We start from the raw sequence: 18,674 nt of genomic DNA on the forward strand, positions 1-18,674 counted from the left end.
GCTATGTGATATATTTCCATTCAATCCTACTTTCTCGTTATCTTGCTTATGGCTAATAAGGCCCGACACTTATGAGCTATGTTATTCTTCCCTGCAAACTACATTCTACCATTAGGAAACAAAGAACTCCTTTCCATCCACATCTATACCATTCTGCTTGTGTGAAGAGGCAAAAGAAACAAAGCAAAGTTTGGTCAACCCACAGAGGAAAATATAGTGCCCTGCCCACAGCTTCACTTGTGCTCAGTGGGGATAGATTCTGGAATCCATACCATGGTTTATAATTACATGGTTGAGCCCATGTTAGGAAAGGTGCTTCTGAACACGTGAAGAGCAGAGGTGGAGGAAGGGGGTGCGGGGGGTGCAGTCCGCCCCGGGTGTCACCACTGAGGGGGGTGACAAAATGCCGGGCAGCACTCACCTCGGGGCCTGCAGCACGCCCAAGCCATACATCTCTCCTGGGAGAGACACGGTGGCTTGGGTGCACTGCAAGCTCCGTGCTGCCCAAACAGTCCACCCGTTCCCTTCCCCCCAGCTGTAGGGTGGGTGAGTGGGAGGAGGCAAGCAGATTCTGGAGGTCTTGCAGTGCGCCCTGCCCCTGTGGGCGGCTCACCCCACCATCGCTCTGGCCCATGGGCGGTTCTCTCCACCCCTGGGCATGCCGCCCCAGGCACCCAAGTGGCTTCCTCCGCCACTGGGGAAGAGTATGCCTTTCACTCATTACTGAACACCACCACACACCCACATAAAGAATGATTCAGACTTATAGGTAAGGATGGCAGAAGGGCTTGTCAGGTGGGCTTCCTTCTGTCCCCCCTTTAACCTCTCATCAGAGCACAGACTCTTGCCAGGAATGCTTTTTGCCTTAGTTCTCTACAACAAAAGTTTTGTCTGTTATTTTCCTAACAGGCAGCATTATACATACATCACTTTGTAATGCACATTATTTACATTTCCATTGATTTATAATTGCAGCTGTTCCATCAGGTGATTCACTGCTTTTATTTTTTCCTCAACTCTTTTTTACTTTGTGTAAGCGGTTTTGCTGATGGAAGCAGACTCTATGCAATCCTAACCTTGTCTCCTAGGAAGTAAACTCCACTGAATTCAATGGGGCTTGTTTCCAAGTAAGGAGAGTAGAATTTCAGTCTTATTCTGCTTCTTCTTGTCAATTTTAAAAAATCAATGGAAAACATCGTGGGGGGGCAGTTTCCACATGCAACAAGACTCTTTGATGTGCTGCAAAAGGCTAGCAGGGTCATTCCTTTGGAAATTCATTAATTTTGAAAGGGAACACATAAAAAGTAACTGATTCATAAATATTGGTTGGTTGAGATACACATGCCTATTATGAGGAATAAGATATGTAAAAATACATATATTTCTACAACAGTGAAATAATCTGCTTTTAATACCAGGATTGAACTAAAATCCCCTCATTTTTCTCTATAAAAGATATAAATATAATTCAGATTTCCCCACCACCTCTCATCTTTGAGATCACCTCTTTTTCTCTCCCCTGAAAAGTGTTCTGTCCCTGGGAATTTTCACTGCCATAAACACATTCCAATGTAAGTTTACTATTGCTGCTGTAGATAGAGTGCCTAAATTTAATAGGTGCTAAACACTCACTGTAAATAAAGTCACCAAGAATTGGGATACACAGATGCCAAACCAGGACATATCCAGGTGGAAATCAGTGCAAATGTCCAGGAAAGTCTGGACGTATGGCAGCCAATGGCAGCTGAAAAACAGCAATTTCTTCTGTGATTTTGCCAAAAAAATCTCAACAACTTTGGGTTCCCCAAAAAAGTTCAACAACCTTTCTACCTTTGAAGGTGACCTGGAAACTACGACTAATCCAGAATGCGGCAGCCACACTGGTGACTGGGAGTGGCCATCGAGACCACATAACACCAGTCTTGAAAGACATTGGCTCCCAGTATGTTTCTGAGCACAATTCAAAGTGTTGGTGCTGACCATTAAAGCCCTAAATGGCTTTGGTCCAGTATACCTGAAGGAGAGTCTCCACCCCCATCATTCTGCCTGGACACTGAGGTCCAGCGCTGAAGTCACAACAAAGCAACCTTTGCAACAGAGAAGGAAGCACTGAATGTAGCTGCTTGGTCACAGTAGATAAAATATGCAACATTAATACAGATATTCCTGGAGGGAAAAACAAATGAGAAGTCCAGGCTACAGCCTGCAAGTTAGCTTTTACATTCTCAGTAGGCCACTACATCAACAAATCTTCATGCACCACTGCTCAAATTTATCAAGCTCTTGTTTAATAATAATAATAATAATAATAATAATAATAATAACAACAACAACAACTAATAAGGGTGGTTTCGGGGTTTTGTTTTGTGGTTTTTTGTGTGGTTTTTTTTGCCACTACCATTCTGGCAAGACTATTTCAAAACTGCACTCCTAATATTTATACACTGCCCCGATCTCCAGTGCAGCATTATTAATGGGGAGCTTAAACCTATTTGTTCTTTAAGACTTACTCTAATCAAAACTGTGCTCTTCATTTCTAAGCAGATTTGTTGTTGCTTCCCGTTCTCCTTTTTCCAAGACTCTGGCTGTATTTCTCAAAAACTGGGCTCCCTTTTCATATCACTTATTTTCTTTGCCCAAGAAATTCAATAAAGATCTTGTCAGGTAGAGTCTTCCACCTATTATATTTATTTTTACGAGTGTGAAAAAGTCTATAACTCATAGACAGCAATGGAAGAGAAGTGCCAGTGAGTCAAACTTTTCTTTGCTCTAAAGACACATAATCAAACAGGCAATAAAGATCATCAGCACCTGGTATTTCATCATTACAATAGTTTTTTCAGCAAGGTAATTATTCACTGAAAGTTCAGATCAATAAGAGTCACATTTCATTCCTAAGCAGTTGTAAGAACTAAACTTTAACATTTACATATAGCTGACAGCTGCAATTTATTTATATTTTGGGTTGTCAAATGTTTGGGAGCTGAAAGGTGAAAGGCCGACATCCTGCAAACACCCTATGAAGACATCTTGTGCTTTGAGCACCACCTTGGTTTTTTTTGGAAATTCGAGTCCCTATGTAGAATTTCAGGATACAGGAAAAGAAACTGAGGTAGTCAAAGGCAATTTTGGAAACATTCTTAACATTTTAATGTTGAACATTTTGGTTTAGAACTACTGTTTTCCTTTTGCAATGAGCATGTAACGCTTCACTTATTTCCATGCATTCAGCAGTCCTAGAGGTCAGTGTTTAAACGGGACTTGAAATTATTCCTCACATTTGCTGAGCTAGTTATAGCTTCATCAATTCTTGGCATTTGTGCTATATTTTGCTATGGGCTCCTCTTTGTAGTCAAAATAATAACAGCACCAGTAATAACTAGCTCTATCTATTTAGCACTTTTACAAAATCCCCAACCCATTTTATATACATTGCATTATTATTATTTTCATAATTCTTACAGCAACCTTGTAAAGTAGGCTAGAGTTATTATCCCAATATTACAGATGGGATGGGACTGAGGCTACTCGCTTGCCTGTAGTACCCCTCAGCCAGTCAATGGCTGAGCTAAAAGCTGAATATGTCCTAGCTCATACTTTTCATATTCTTGCTCCCAAACCACCCACCTTGTATCTACTTCTGGCTTCCCATGGACTAAACCACAGCCAATTCTGCTTCCAGGCACATTCATGACATTAACACAGGTCTTCTTCTTTAGTGATCACTCGTAGCCGTGTAAGATTGTCTTCCAAAAAAAGGTTTTAACAAAGAGTCCGTAAGTGACTGTGGAGGCCAATTCTGGATCCACACGACCTTCCACAGTGGGCACATTGTTTTCCGGGTGGGAGTTGATCACAGTGTGGATTTGCCAAACGTGCCTTCCTCCTAGCACGTTTCTCCCTTGTGTCCTGAGTTCAAGTGTCTTCAAAGCCCATGACACCTTTGGTAAAGGCTGTTCTCCAACTGGAGCACTCGCAGGCCAGTGTTTCCCAGTTGTCAGTGTTTATACTACATTTTTTAAAATTTGCCTTGAGACAGTCTTTAAACCTCTTTTGTTGACCACCAGCATTACGCTTTCCATTTTTAAGTTTGGAATAGAGGAGTTGCTTTGGAAGACGATCATCAGGCATCCGCACAACATGACCAGTCCAACGAAGTTGATGTTGAAGAATCATCGCTTTGACACTTGTGATCTTTGCTTCTTCCAGTACACTGATATTAGTTCACTTGTCTTCCCAAGTGATGTGTAAAATTTTTCAGAGACACCGTTGATGGAATCTTTCGAGGAGTTGGAGATGGTGTTTATAAGTGGTCCATGTTTCACAAGCATATAGTAAGGTTGGTAGTACAATAGCTTTGTAAACAAGCATTTTGGTTTCCCTGCGAATGTGCCAGTCCTCAAACACTTTTCACTTCAATCAGGAGAAAGCCGCAAACGCAGAGCTCAGGCAATGCTGGATTTCAGCATCAATGTTGGCCCTTGTGGAAAGATAACTGCCTAGGTAGGAGAAGTGATCGACATTTTCCAATGTTACACCATTGAGTTGGATTTGTGGCACTGCAGAGGAGTTATTTTGTACTTGTTGGTGCAGCACTTTGGTTTTTTGGATGTTGAGTGATAGGTCAAGCTTTTTGTAAGCTTCTACAAAGATATTTAGGATGGTTTGGAGGTCATCCTCTGAGCGTGCGCACACTACGTTGTCATCAGCATGCTGAAGCTCTATGATGGAAGTTATGGTAACCTTACTCTTTGCTTTCAGCCTGCTCAGATTGAAGAGCTTTCCATCTGTTCGATATATGATTTCTACTCTGGTGGGGCATTTCCCTTCAACAAAGTGCAGGATCATGGCAATGAAAATAATGAATAGAGTTGGGGCAATAACACAACCCTGTTTAACACCTGATCCCACTCTGAATGGTTCACTTTGAGAGCCATTGTTATCTGCGATTGTTGCTGTCATATTATCATGGAAGAGCCGAATGATGTTTACAAATTTATCTGGGCAGCCAGTTTTCAGAAGGACAGTCCACAAGGCATTATTATTTACAGTGTTGAAAGCCTTAGTCAGGTCAATAAATGCCATATACAGGGGTTGTTTTTGCTCTCTGCATTTTTCTTGAAGATGTTGAGCGGTGAAAATCATGTCCACTGTCCCCCTAGAAGGCCAAAAACCATTTTGGGATTCAGGAAGGGTCACCCTATGGCTGCCTTTGGATACCACAGCTACATGGGCAGGACCTTGCCCACAGTGCCATTTGCACGGGAAAGATCTACACAATTATCAAATAAGTTGTGGGGCAGGGTAATATTTATTTTGTAAAACCAACAACAACAACATATGGCTGTGGGGTGGGGGAGAGAAGTTACATCTCCTTCTCGCCCCTATATTCTCTACCAAGACCAGGGAGTGAGAAAATTCTGTAGGGTGCTCATTTGCAGAGTGTGAAGCCCACTTGCAAAGGAGCACTCCGCACCATGCAGGATCAGTGCCTCCACTGATAAGAGCCATTGATCAGGGACAGACCTGAGTCAAGGAAAAAGAGCCAGGTGGTGAATATCTTGGATAATAAGCAAAGGAAGGTGGGGGTACCACTCCACTTCTGAAATCCATGGAGGGTCATTTTTCCATTCACTTCCTCTCAACCATTTACTTATCCTCATTATACATCTTCATCTTAGCTAGTGGGTGAGTTTTACCATTTGTTTTGTCTCCACATGGAAGAGGAATGCAATAACTTCAGGCTCGGGTGGGCAAAACTCTCTGTAGAGATTCACAGGTGCTCAATATGTGCATGTTTATGACTAATGATGCTTATTTATGGATGGGGTGATGATGTTCCTTCTCCTTTCTATGAACCTAATCACAAACAAGAGCTAGGAATATATGATGCAGTCATTCTCTTTGTGATTTTATCTGTAAATTTCACCATCTATGGAAATTGGGAAAGGCCAGCTATTTGCGTGTTAAGGTTCCCAAACCGCCCTTGAAATAATTCACAATAGACGCAGAATTATGGTTTAAGGTTTTTGGCATAACTTTATTGATTACAGCATGTGCGTGGTTGCTTAGGCATTGGTTCCCAACTAGCCGCACCTGACCTTGGCAGGGCAGCACTGACGCCTGGACTCCGGCAGACGTCAGTAAGGGAAAACAATCTGGGGGAAGTCTGAGCTGAACACCAGTCTCTAACCTCACCCCAAATGCTCCCAGGGGCTCTGACATGGCCCTAGCCCCTTGACAGGGGTTCAGACAAGAGCAAAGCGAGCCCGTGGATTCCTTTAATGGAATATCCTTGCAGCAGCAACTTGAAGGGGCAGGCACAGCCAACCACATCCCCTCTACCAACCAACTGAATCTAACCGCCAACCTTACAAAGTTGTGATGATTTGCTATGCAGTAGGCAAAAACCAAAAGGCACCAGTCAATCAGCCTATGGCAAAATTCCTACTAGGCCCCTGCTCCAAAGCAGACGACCCCATGATAGGCATAGCAAGGTCAATAAACCCTAAATATAGGGAGGGAGGGTGGGTGATCCTGTGCATGCAGCAAAAAGAGGAAGCTCAACGACACGTGCAGGGATATAAATAGCCCCTCGGTTGCCAATCACTAGCTTCCTGAGCCAAATTCCTTCCCCAACAACCGAGGGGTGACCAATTGGGAGTTGAGGCCATCCAATCGTACCCACTCCAGCAACAGCAGGGCAGTTTGGGTGACCTCACCACAACACGTTCTCTCCGTGATGGAGGACACAATTTCCTTGATGGTGGGTTTTAGGCCTGGTTTCATATAAATGTAAAGTCAGAATTCAGTAAGAGTTTCAAAGTGGCACCCTGCAGCAAAATGTGTCTGGAAGTAGGATGGATATCCCAGAGGCAAAAGAAGTGGAGGAGTTTTTAACAAGAACTTTTTGCTAAATACAATGCAATAACTTTGGGATCCCAATGGAGAACAACATGCCAAATGGAGCATATGCTTCTCTGGTCACATCAGGAGGCAGAGATGTTACACAAACAGCTATGGCTTGCTCACACAAGATGCCGGAGGCCTGGACCACTGCCTTGGTTCATTTAGATATAAAGTCCCCTTCGGTTGTGCTGGCAGCATCATCTTTTAATTACAGAAAATTCAAGCATTTTGTTGTGCAGGCACTCTGGCACCTAAAAGCGCCGTTCACCCGCCTCTGTATGGCAGTAGGCCATCTATCCCCAACTCCTCAGAGACCAGCCTCTTCAAAGCTATCAGCAGTAGAACATCAGCCCTTACCCCCTGAGGCTCTAACCTTGACCCAGACTTCCTTCCAACTCCAAAATCCATTTGAAAATAAAAATGCTTCATTAACTTCCAGTTGCACAGAGCTCCAGAGAAGCTGCCAGCCAGCACATCCTTGCTCTATGGATAAGCTATGAGATGTATCCATTTTTAATCATTATTTTTCCTGAGCTGTTCCACTCCTCTGCCATGGTGTGTGTGTGTGTGTGTGTGTGTGTGTGTGTGTGTTTTCAGCCAGATGATTTTTCCCAGATGGGCTGTTGTACTGTCATTTTGATTGGCAAGTTCTACATCAGCCTCCAGCAGATGCCCATAGTGATGAAAAGGTCTGAATTGCTGATAAATACTATGCTGGACTCCACACTATCTTGGTTGGCTTCTTCTACCTGAATACAAATATCAAAGCCCAGTCCATCAAAAGGGATCGATGTTTTAAAAGGTACTCAGTCATAGATTTACTCATGTAGCCAGCACCTGCAAATAAGACTGTGTTTTTTAAAATGAGCCTGCGTGTCCATATTAACCTAAATTAGTCACTTGTAGCATACTGATGGTCTAAGGGGCAGGGGTGGGGGTCAATTTCTTTTTTCTTTTTTAAAAAAGAAATTTTCCAGTTTTCAAAAGCTTTCCTGATTCTTGCTTAGGGACTATTTTTTAATAACTGAGAATGACAGACAAATGAGTATTTGCAAGTCTCTTTGTCAGGGGTTTTCATTTGCTTCTGTGGGATGCTTCTCACATAACAGCAGCCTCCATGCAATCACATGGGGAGCATCATTGTGTGAACTAGGGATGCTTGTTTGCATCATGCCAGCTGTTTCCTCAACCCCATCAGTGGCAGCCAGTAACATGAACTGGGGGCAGGGAAACACATGTGTTGGAGAGCAAGGGATAAGTAACCTTCCACAATGCAGGAGTGAAAAAGAACTTTCCATTTGCACCTGCAGTTTGTTCTTGGGTGTAATGTGTAGCTGAGATAAATATAAATCAAAATAGTTTTGTTCAATATAGTCATTTCTAACACATTGCAAATAGTTAGCATCAATAAGTATCATGGATCCTGTAAGTATTCTGTATCCCAATGTCACAATTTCTAGCCTCGCAAAGCAGGGTCATACGAAGTCGACCCCCACCCCCAACACAATCACTCTATTGGCCTCACATTCACTTCTGCATGTCATCCTCCACGTCTCAATGGATTCATGACTTCCTTGCACTGACCTCATGTCCATTTGCTTTCCCATCCATCTCTCTGTCTCTTCCCATTTACAGAATGCTCCTCCACTCACCGCATGAAAGATGACATTCAAGGTTTGTCATTTTTATAGCACTGAACCATCTGGACCACAAACTGTCTCCCCTCCCTGAATCCCTAAGCAAATGACTTCTTTTCTTGCTTACACAATCTGGCCTTATGGTTACTTTATCTTTTTCCCAAAGACTGAATCTTCCCATGAAAATTTCTGGAATAATCCGTTAACCACAAATTGTCTGAAAGTTCACATATAAAGAAAAATTGTGTTTCAAATGGGACATTTCAGTGAAAAAGAGACCTCTAGCCAGTTCTTAACAATAACTATAGGTGAAATTCATATAATAGGTCAAAATTAAAATCTCAGGGCACTATGTGGAATGGACTGTTACTTTTCTTCTTTTTTTATGAAGATATTGATTTCTACTGGAGCTTGAAAACAATTTTCCAGTGAATATTCCACACATCCACACCATTTAAATAAGTATTTTCAGGAGGGGGGAGGAACCCAGCAATAATATGACAATAGCTTCCATAACAGTAGTATTTTGCAGATTTCTCTACAGAAGCTTTGAGATGAACATGTATTCATAAACCAAAGTGCCAAAGGGATAATTAAATGAGGGCAATGGCTGGGTCAAAAGGCAGTTAAACTATACAGCTTGATATTCAAAAAATATAGCTTTGATCTTACCATCTAGAGTATTACTAAGAAGTACCAAATGCTCTGAAGATACCTCTTATTCACTCTAAGAGTGCGGGGAATCTGATTTTAACAAGTTGGAAGTAAGTTTATCCATTTAAAGTTCTGCCCTTCTGGCTTGCCAAAGGGGCTTTCCAAGCTAGCTATGTTCATCGCAAGAGCTTCTGAAAGACCCAGTACAATTTATAGCAGGGATATAAGCAACTTAAAGAAATCTTAGCTTGAATAATGGTATGGATTTTAATTGCTTAATTTATAGGTTAGATTTATCAATAAAGTCAGAGGGGGAAAGTACATAGGAACAAACCATAATTTTAAAGGGACAGATGTTGTGTAGAGGATGACAACGTGTCAGGTTCAATCATAGAAGAGATATACCTTCCTGTGTGGGAGAAAAAGAGGATGTCTTTCCTAAGGTGTCGCCACTCAGCCTTGTTTCTCTCCCATCTTAGTACTTGTGTTACAGTAGCTACAAGCTAGCATGGAATGCTTTTGTGATCATGACAATGAATTATTCAAAAGCTCTGCATATATTGTCAGTTCAGTTCTAGCCATGTATACCAACCAGCAAGATTCGGTCTAGTGTAGTGAAAATGTGTCAAACTAGGGTTGGGGAGGGCTCAAATTCCCACTTAGCTATGTAGTTCACTGCCTGCATTGGGCTATCACAATCTCTCAGCCTAACCTATTTTACAGTGAGGTTGTAAAAACAAAATGGATGGATTCCACCCTGAATTCCTTGGAGGAAGAACAAGATTAAATACAATAAGAATTCACTCAGATGTAAAGTGTTTTTGAGTTCAATGAGAATGGCCTACAAGTGTGCAGGTGATCATCAGAGGACATGAAGGAAAATGGCTGTGGGACTTAAAAAAATGAATATTGGTATAAAGAGAACTACACAAATGTACAATACAATACAATACTGGAGACTAAATGTTATATTCATTTTTAAGAATATTTAAAGACCTTACCACAAGACCTCAAAACCCACAAATCAAACTGATCAAATTACCCTGCCAATCTTCAAAAAGATCACCCAACACTGAAGAGGTGGCTTTCTGGGAGCTGTGTGATATGAAATTGCTTGCCTCTTACCAGTAGAATCTGTTTGGTGTTACGTTTTCCTGGAGTAGTAGCCATCTTCTTCCAAATTCCACTGAACTGTATAACTAAAAAAAAGAAAAAGAAATCAAGAAAAAATGCAATCTATTATTCTTCTGCCAGTGACTTTGTTTAATTGTACATTGACAGTATGACAATAAATGTTGAATAGAGAGAAAATTACACCTCATCAGGTTAGTTTTGTGAGCCGTCTTCTTTTATCAAGTTTCCTCTCCACTTCATCAAGAGATCATACCACAGCTGAGGTTACTGTCACTCCTCAGTGATTTCTCAGTTGTGACAGCTGATAATGACAGTACTGAATACTTTGCTGTCATAGCTGAGAAAATGCAGGCAGTGAGCACAAGGCAAACAAAGGTGGAGATTAATCTCACTGAAGTGAATCCCAAACCTGTGAACTATATTAGACACTATTTATCCAGGGAATACCCTTGCTGTTCTTGCTTCTGTTTTTGAGAATGGATTCTGGGCTATAGCAGAAAGTGAGCTCATTTAACATGTTCTCTCTTGTCACATCTGCTAAGTATGTAACCCAAAGAAAAGAAATCTCAACATACGCTTCACCTGAAACGCAGAACGCAGAAGAGGTGGTAGGCAATGCTAACAAACGTATAATTACTGCACTCTAATTGATAGTGTTGTCACAATGGCAAATCTACAACTTTGTCAGCTTCATAGGTGAAAAGTCTGGAGATCCTGATCTTAGTTTGTATCTGGTAAAAGTGGCAGAAAATACAGGCTGGGAAGAAATACTTAAAACTTCTCATCATATTCATGAGAGTGCCCGGGAGAAACTAAGATGTTGCAAAAACATTTCCCTGAATATTGACCCATAAATAATAGAGGGTATTTCATCTTTCTAGTTGGATCAGGTTGACTGTGAACTACTATGGGATTTCAGGGGGTTTTTTGCTTCTCATTTGCTGGTTAGGAGATGAGAGGAAAATCTGATGCAATTAGGCAGGAAGGAGAAGAGACTTATTTATTTCTAGACATTACCCAGGAAAAACACACAATGAAAATAAGCTTGGCAGAGTAAAAGTGAAGTCTGGCAAACCAGTGTTGGGCACAGCCATGCCAACACCTAAAGTCCCTTTGACTTCCGTTTATTTAGTCAACTTATTTTATCTAACTTTTAAATCAGATATCAAATACAAAACAAAAAGACAAGACAAAACAATATGCTGGAAATAAAACATGTAAAAATATAGCAATGTTAAAACAAGCAGAATGTAGCTCTGGTTGTCTATCACAAGCACCACCAAAAATAAAGCCACAAGATGGGTGGCTCCACAGAGGTGTGGAGATGATAGATTGAGATCTACTGATTAGATTTGTAGATAATTTGCAATAATTTCTGATTGTTGATTGTTTAACAGTGCTTGTCTTTTGCACCTAGACCTAGTAGTGGGGTAGGAGAGCTGAAAATAATGCCAATATATTTCACATCTGGCAATCTAAGTGCCCCTTTGAATTCAGATAGTACATGGGTTGACAAGTCTAAAAAACCTGGGACAAAGGCAATGTATTTAGCATTAACTCTGAAAGTGTATACTTGATTCTGGCCAAACTAAGCCTTCTAGAGCAAAATATACATCAGGAGACTCTCTCTCATTTACCCTCCAATATACAGATAGCACATACAGTAGCAACAGATTCCTTCCCCTTCTTTGGACTACTTGCTGTGGGATGGATCTGATCTCATTCACACACACACACACACACAGAGAGAGAGACAGACAGACAGACAGACAGACAGACAGAGATCTTTTTGAGGGGAAGTGTAAGGAACATTGAGAAGCAAAGGTTAGCAATGGACATGTTTCTAGACCTCAGCTTGGCCATAGGACTTGTCTGCCAATTTCCTTGTGAGCTTTTGGTAGGAGAGTTACCAACAAACATGACATTGATCACAAAATATAAATGCCACTCAAGCTAGGCATTTTTAAGCCTATAACTCACATAAATGGATTGACCATGAAACAAAATGTGGCATGTCAAATTATATCTAGTAAGTACTGAAGCATCACAAATATGGCTTTGAACTAACAACCCAGGTAAATTAAATATAGTGTTCTCAATTGGGGGGCTTTGTCAAATGTTTGCTATGTGGGAAGTGCCATTATGGATTGGGAGAGAACAGGTGGACTGGAAGTAAGAAACAGTGATGTCAATCAGGCTTTTGTTCCACCAAAATGGACACTGACATCTTTCTTCCTTCCCATTCCATTCTATTGCTGCTTGATAGGCAGAAGTACTGCTTTTGTCGTTGTCGTTAGAAGCTTTTACTTAATACAACGCATTTGCTCATGTAAATCCTTCCTCCTCACACAATCTTTCCCCCCACCCAGAGCCTAAATATTGATAAATCCCCATTGCTGCATCAAACTGTATAATGTGCTTACCAGATGCTAAAAACACTTACAATTTGGTGGAAAATATTTTTTTGGCAGACAGCAACATTTTGATATCATCATCAGTTTCTTTTCATTCTTGTCCAAGGACAGAAAATGAATTTCAGACCAAGCAGAAACTAAATAAAAAGTCAGGGTCATATCTCCCTGTTCCTTAGGGAATAGTCTTATTTCTTCCTTTTCTACTCTCTTTCCTATATTATGGAGAAACTTGTATTTCAGATAGACATATGGCCTGGATTCTCAGTGACTGTAAATTGTGTCCCCACTTGGCATGCGGCACACTCTGCTCTCCATGAGCACTATAGACGACTATTATTTAACATTTACTATTCATGAGCTGTACAGAATGAAGACATGATGTGTTCTCTGCTGGGAAAGTTATCGATCAAAGGACACAATCCTCCACCACATTTTATATATAATGAATTGGGGGGGGTGAATAGGATCTGTATAAGATCTTGCATTGCCCCCATTCATTTCCATGGGATTTATGCATGATTTATTGGCACACTGTACTCAAAGTAAGGTGGGGAAGGGGAGGTCTGAAAAAGATGTACATTTTCTGTGCTGTGGATGAGTAAAGAAGAAAAAAGTATAATGTACAGTCAAGTATAAATCTGGTCTATATGCCTATCTGCCTATATGCAACAGGTTACCTAGGCCAAGAAGCAATTATGGGTACAGAATTCCTCAAATAGGAAGGGGTAGGATGTGCTTTTTGGTTTTTAGTAAACATATAGCACTCTGGGTTGTCCTAAGTCCTATTTACATGTTACTCTCAAGTAGGGCATATCCATGTTGAGTTTGGGAAGGGGTTGTGCTTTTATCCCTTGTCCACACCACTGGGTCTTCTCCATGCAACAAGAATGTGTGCACACAGTTGTTTGCAGAGAAATTCACATGCACAACCACTTACTTGCATGCTGAGGTTGCACAAGTTTTCATGGAGGCCTCACATTCAAACAGGTGTTCATGCATCAAAATTTATCTGCAGGCAACCACACACAACACACAGTTGTTGCAGTGAGAAAATCTGATAGTGGAGTTAAAGGCTAGAGATTATTTGCCACCTGTCTGGAATATTTCAGTTAAGTCAGTACCGTACTTAGGGCAGGACCATCCCAATGTTGTTAGATTCCAAACCCCATCGGTCCTAGCCAGCATGACCAATGCACAAAAATAATGGGAGTCGTAGTCCAGGAACATCTGGAGATTTGCACGTTCCCCACTCCTGATTCAGTGCAACTATCTAGAAGGAAGTTCATAGAAGTCAAGTTCCCCATTTCTTCCACCCTGTGCCCCTGCAAAGCTTATCCAGAGGGTATTGGGGGGTGTCTGTTTGATTCTGGGTGGTTCTGTCCTCCCACAGCAGTATCCCTGGGTACCATCCCACATTTTTAGGAGGGTCTCCTGGTTATCTGTAGAGGTTTTCTGGGGCAACCAGGTAACTAATAGTGGGGGGAGTGAAGAGGAAATATCTGTCCATGAAATTCCTTCTGTACACATATCTAAGGATCCAAGAAATATACTGTTATTACCTCCTGTTTCCTGACCTAATTGGCAGTTCTGCCAAACCAAACTTTGATACCTCCACAGTCGATTCATTAATGTATAAAATCAAATGAACGTAGGGGGAAATCCAAACACTTAAAATAGTACCAAGAAATTTGTCACACAGCACAGAAGCTATCAATATCTTTCCCTAGCTACCTAGGAACTTATTTATTTATTTCTCATGGAAACCACTGATAGCGATAAAACCTTCAGATATCCATCTAGAGGAGAAACAGTCATTTAAAATGTACTAAGATTAACATCCTGGCAATTAGTTTTCCTGTGGTGTCCCTTTACAATCATCATTAAACATGTTCAGGGAAAAGTATCTTCAATCAATGCTCTTTTCTCAAATGCTTCTCTTTTCTTAAATATAGTGGCAGTTTGATTCTTCTTTCTCAATGCATCTTCATCCTAAATGCTATGTATACAAGTACAAATTAAAAAGAACTTCATCTAGCACTACTTTTGCACCCAAATGTATATGAAACTCTGACTCGGGTATCAGGCCTACCATAAGCAGCAGCAGCCCCAAATACTCAAACTGCTGGGCTAGATCAGGCTATCTCATTTAACAGTGGTCAGTAAGAGAACCCTAGCAAATTGACAAGCATGATATACTGGAGATAACATCCCTTGTTGTTTATCCCCGTTATTCAATACTGAAAACTAAACAAGAAGACTGCATTGTAAGCTGTCATGGTTCTTATACATTGATAGATATGTCCATTGATAGATCTTTCCCCAATGATAAGAACCAGTGTACTTACTATACCTGCTGCCACATGGAAAATGCATAAAATAGCACACTCACAAGCATATTTAATCAGAAGTAAGTCCTAAAGGGTTCAATGGACCCTACTCTCTAAGTAGGTGTAGGATTTCAGCTTTAATCACTTAGCTACAGAAGGATTGTCATCAAAACAAATCAAAACAAAACATGGTGAGCCATGAAATGGCTAGACAAGTGGTGGGACCAATTTTCTCCAGATCAACACAAATGATTTGTAGTAGCATAGAGGCAATTTTGTGGTAGTGGTGAGTCATTGAACGTGACAGACATCTTATCACATGGAGCAGCCTTTCTATAGAGAAGTCATTTCCAACTTAGCATCCTCTAGATGTAATGGACCACAATTTTTGACGGATGATTGGACCATCATACTTCCATTTACTATATAGCGGCCTTTCCCAATCCAGTCCTAGGGCCACAATTCTTGTCAGCCCTAGTCAGCATGGAACATCTGGAAGGCAAAGGGTTGGGGAAGGCTACTGTAGAGTAAATGGAAAAAGCCACCAATGACCGCTCCCCGTTTAAAACGGGGGGCGCCCTTTGCGTGGACGCGTGCAGCCCCTAGATCTGGAGCGGCTCCATCAGCATAGGCTTGGCTTTGCCTTCCCTCAGGTGGGATACCTGGAGGTCTCTGCCTACCTCAGTCAGTTGTCCAATCCCACCTGGGGGAAGCGTTGCCAAGGAGACCAGGCCAGGTAGGGGAGGGATTACCTGCCCACACAATAGAGGGAGGATCTTACCTGGGAATCCTCACTTGGCTCCAGAGCTTCTCCCACCCTACCCACCCTCAGTTAATGTCTTATTTTGCAGGTTAACTTTTCTTACAGGTTTTGCAGGTTAACTTTTCTTCACAGGTATGCGGGTGCTGCTACGTTAAGGTCGCTATTAAAGGGCCGGAAAGGAATTTCCCTGCATTGGCAGGTTTCACCTTTCCCGTAGCAAAACGTCACAACTTTGGCGGTATCAGGCCTTGGGCGGAATCCTTTTGTCCATCTTCCTCTTTGCGGCGGCGATACCAGGGTTCCTCGTTAAAGGGGTTTTCTGAAGGGAGGCTTTGACCGTACGCCGAAAGGTCGTCATTGCTCTCCCCTGCGGCGGCGGCGTTACGGGGGCGGCTATCTCTGCTTGAACATATGTTCTCCAGAGCCGGCCCATCCCCCCCACACACACACTGGATAACCCTGATGCTCCCTAGGTCCCCGGCGGGGGACTGGGGAGGGAGAACGCCCAATGCCTGAGCCAAGGTCTACCCACATTTGAAATTTAATAAAGTTGTGGCCAATTTAATCCCATAGCACGTTGTCTTGAGTCGTTATTCCACATGACAGGGGGACCGCGCGGGATCTGGGGACTCCGCCTGTCCACGCAAGGGGCTATTACCAGGTCGGGCAGAAACTCTTAGAAAGCTTTTGACGAGGTAGCTCTATCACGAGGCCAAATGAGGCATTTGCCTCAGGCAGCATGTGAAAAGGGTGGCAAATTTGTTGCTTTGCTTGTTTGCCTTGCTGTCCCCTTCAACCACCCAGCTAGTGCCATCCGCCTACGTGTTGTTGTTGGGGTTTTTTTGTTTTTTTATTATATTTTGTTGGAAGCTGCCCAGAGTGGCTGGGGAAACCCAGCCAGATGGGCGGAGTATAAATAATAAATTAATTTTTAAAAAATAAGTAGAAGTATATGGCACTCTGGAATCATTTCATGCTCTCCAGTATGTGCCTCACTTGCTCATCCCTTCTTGTTAAATGCTTTGCTACTGCTAGCATGTCAACAATGCTGGCCACATCTCAGTCTCTGGCTCTCCTTCCCCACTGCCTCACTCAGGGCTGGGGGATCCTTCAGAGCAAAACATTATGGGTAAGGTGGCCCAGAAAATTGCCCGCACTGTCAGTTTTCTCACCGTGGTTAGAAATCCTTTAAAAAAATTAGTTAAAAACTTTAAAGTTACTAGAGTAACTTTTGACAAGTTTTTGTAATAATGAAAAAAGAATAGTTAGCCACTTCCTGGCCATCTTGTCCAGAATGCCTGCCCTTCCTCATAGCGTAAAAAGGAGGAGGGGGGCAGATGCTGAGATATGGCCAGCACTGTCTCTGTGTCAGCAACAGCAACACATTTAAGTGGTAAGCCAGGGAGAGAGGACAAAGAAGGGGCAGAGATGCCCGCCTCAGGTAGCACAATGTCTCATGTAACCACTGGACCACATTCCAAAGGATCCATCCACCAGTTACTCAGAATGATGAAAGATAACGTTCTGGGCCAGCTAGAATCAAGCTCTGCAGCAACTCCATTAAAATATATATGTTTCCCTTGTTCTATAAGTAAATGTCCTCCAGAATTAAACGACTATATTTCTGACATTTTTTATTTCAGTTTTTCCTTTGGAATCTTGATAGACTGTTTTAGACTTTTAGAGCCATCAGGCTGTCTGCCATGGTATCATCTGTTTGTCCCCCCCCCCTCTGTTTATTAGGAGTTGTTCTTCTATTCCCTACCGCTATCTAGTTTATTTTTTTTCATTTATTTTAATATGTGTCCCAAAACATAATGTTTAGTGAGGTGTGTTAAGAAAACGACTGATGGATGCACTCTGAGGGCACACTTTATGACCTAGTTTGTACACTATAGTTTATGGGCAAATTAAAAGAAAAATGCATTCTATCAGTTGTACCTATTGCAGAAACTCATAAATGAAGGGCAAGGCAGCAAAAGACAAGGTATACATATATTTCTCACGGTTCAGTCTCAAGAAAAACAACACCTCACCAAGCTCTAAGACTATGTTTGTCGACTGTAAACTTAGTGACATAGAGGCAATTTCTCAGATGGAATCATTTCCCCATCAAAGACTAGCAATGGGGAGACCATCTGGATCCAATACAAAATTAATAATAAAAAGTGATTAATTTTGCAATAACAACAGCCAGATGGTTAGAATTAGTTGCAATTTCTAGGCCGGGTGGGGTGGGGTGGGGACCTTCTTCAGACCATTCTCCCTCATGGGCAACCTCCCAGGGGGAACTGGCCAGCTGGGATGGGGGGGGGGGATTCTATTCCGTTCACATTTAAAGCCAAATTTACCAAATTTGCACTTTCCATAACAATATGAGAACTGAAAAATAACCATCCATCAAAATCTGCACTTGTCTGTGATGCATATCAGGGGGAGATGCACTTGAAAATGAATCAATTAGTGAAAAGAAGCAACACATTATATTAAGGGAAATTAGAATCATAGAGTTGTATGGGGTTCTGGGGGACATTTAGTCCAACCCCTTGCAATGCTGGAATCTCAACTAGATCATACATGACTAATGGCCATACAGTCTCTGCTTAAAAACCTCTAATGAAGGAGAGTCCACCACCTGTCACGGGAGTCAGTTCCACTGTCACACAACTCTTATTGTCAAAAAAAAATTCCTGGTGTTTAATCAGAATCTCCTTTTGTGTAACTTGAACCCATTGGTTTGGGTCCTCCCTGCTGGAGCAGGAGAAAACAAGCTTGCCCCATGCTCCATGTGACAGCCCTTTAGCTATGTGAAGATGGCTATCATATCTCCACTTGG

The 18,674-nt window shown here is 41.9% G+C and overlaps 1 protein-coding gene across 8 annotated transcripts in view; it reads right to left on the bottom strand.

Annotated features, from left to right (window-relative positions):
- SORCS1 (sortilin related VPS10 domain containing receptor 1) overlaps window positions 1–18,674 on the bottom strand; it is a 436,617-nt gene that overhangs the window by 175,890 nt on the left and 242,053 nt on the right. For all 8 annotated transcript variants that reach the window (XM_083616531.1, XM_083616537.1, XM_083616535.1 and 5 more), the window contains exon 5: window positions 10,326–10,399. In XM_083616531.1, coding sequence (XP_083472657.1) covers window positions 10,326–10,399 — 74 coding nt within the window. The remainder of the gene's footprint in view (window positions 1–10,325; window positions 10,400–18,674) is intronic.

The sequence above is a fragment of the Podarcis filfolensis genome (genome assembly GCF_964270895.1).
Source record: "Podarcis filfolensis genome assembly, chromosome: 5".
In the NCBI taxonomy this organism is placed as follows: Eukaryota; Metazoa; Chordata; class Lepidosauria; order Squamata; family Lacertidae; genus Podarcis; species Podarcis filfolensis.